General features: G+C 33.5%; 1 protein-coding gene across 1 annotated transcript in view; it reads left to right on the top strand.

The window, feature by feature from the left end:
- Nucleotides 1-744: 744 nt before the first annotated feature.
- Nucleotides 745-1,759, top strand: part of LOC106477002 (extensin-2-like) — a 3,695-nt gene continuing 2,680 nt past the window's right edge. The window contains exon 1 of the mRNA XM_013937609.1: nucleotides 745-796. Coding sequence (XP_013793063.1) covers nucleotides 745-796 — 52 coding nt within the window. The remainder of the gene's footprint in view (nucleotides 797-1,759) is intronic.

The following is a 1,759-nucleotide window of genomic DNA, read 5'->3' as shown; positions in this document are numbered from 1 at the left end:
TGCCATCATTGTGGATCGTACAGCTTTGTTCTTTTACATAGTCTGGACTTTGAACATGCCACCATTGGGAATTGTACAGTTTTTTTCCTTTTACACAGTCTGGACTTTAAACATGCCACCATTGTGAATCGTACAGTTTTGTTGTCCTTTTACATAGTCTGAACTTTAAACATGCCACCATTGTGAATCGTACAGTTATGTTGTCCTTTTACAAAGTCTGGACTTTAAACATGCCACCTTTGTGAATCGTTCAGTTTGTTCTTTTATATAGTCTGGACTTTAAACATGCCACCAATGTGAATCGTACAGTTATGTTGTCCTTTTACAAAGTCTGGACTTTAAACATGCCACTAAAACTGTACGATCACACGTCCTTTTAGACTGGGTTCACCACCAGGAGTACAGGACGTTAGACATGAGTACTTAGTCTAGAAACGTGATTTTCTGTCACGTGCTCGGTAGCCAGTTGTAGAACGTTCACTTTCTAATTACACGTCGTCCTTCCAGATATAATCTCTAACCCTGAATTGGTGTAAAGTAACATTGCTCGGTAGCAACGCGAACATCGCACAAAATGGTGACTGCTACAGATTTTTTCTTTTCTGAGCGTAACTAGTAATTATTGTTAGAATAATGAAGTTTTACACATTCTTTAAAACTATTATTGCTACATAGATATATTATAATGATATGATAAGACTGTCTGCATATATTTCAAACTCGTAACATACAGACAAGCCAAAGATGGAGTTAGATGATTTACAGGAAATGTTAGAAACACAGTCAGTGTATGCGGGTAAGTTGACTTGTATTTAATGTCAAAAGATTCCGCACATTTCGATACATGTGCATGGATGAAAAAATTACACATTTCTTTACATGAAATGAATTAATTTTGGAAGATAGGTCTAATTCAGAGAGCGTTTAATATCTGTGGAGTTATGATCAACAGAAACGAACCCATATATATATATAAGAACCGAATACAAGTTATCCAGAAAATCAACGTTTGCTGTTTTCTAGAAAGTTAATTAGTCAAAAGTCATAAAAAATAGTTCCCTCATTATTAATAATCTGTATAAAATTTGTTATATGTGTAATATAATACTGTTAAGATAAAATTATCAGTGAACCTGAATTAGAAATCATAACCACTATACTGGATATACGTCTTCGAGACCCTTAACGAAGCTGCCGATAGAGGGCGACCAGGACTTAGTAATGATGCTGATCTATTGGCTCACGTCTACGTATAATATATATTTATCTATCAGTAAACTTCTTGCACTTCACTTAATCATTTTCATAGGAAATATGAACACTTTACGTTCCCCCATCAGTCTACCATAGAAAGTTAACACTAGCTTAAGAACAATATGGTTATGATTTCATGAGTTTCTCACACGATTAATTTCTATTCTTAAACTTTTTTTTTCAATTTGTGTTGTAATTCCATATGACGAAGATCTCTCTAAAAATTGTAGGTTAACACAACTTTATATCTTATAGTGGTAACTTTCTTTTTTACGTTACTACATCCATGTTTAGATGGCGTTAAAACAATGTTCCTTGAAGTTTGATTTTGTGCCTTATAGTACTGTTATGATATAAAAAGACTGTTTAGTTTAGATATTATAGATTAATTTATTTTGGGAGGGAATATTTTTATTGTTGTTTAGTTTTTGTTATAATGAGAGTTAAAAGCGGACAGACAATAGCAAAAGAGAGTAAATTTACGGGCAAGGAAAAGTTCGGCGTG

The sequence above is a fragment of the Limulus polyphemus genome, unplaced genomic scaffold (genome assembly GCF_000517525.1).
Source record: "Limulus polyphemus unplaced genomic scaffold, Limulus_polyphemus-2.1.2 Scaffold12495, whole genome shotgun sequence".
Classification (NCBI taxonomy): Eukaryota; Metazoa; Arthropoda; class Merostomata; order Xiphosura; family Limulidae; genus Limulus; species Limulus polyphemus.
The sequence above is the reverse complement of the archived record's forward strand: the minus strand, read 5'-3'. Positions and strand labels throughout refer to the sequence as shown.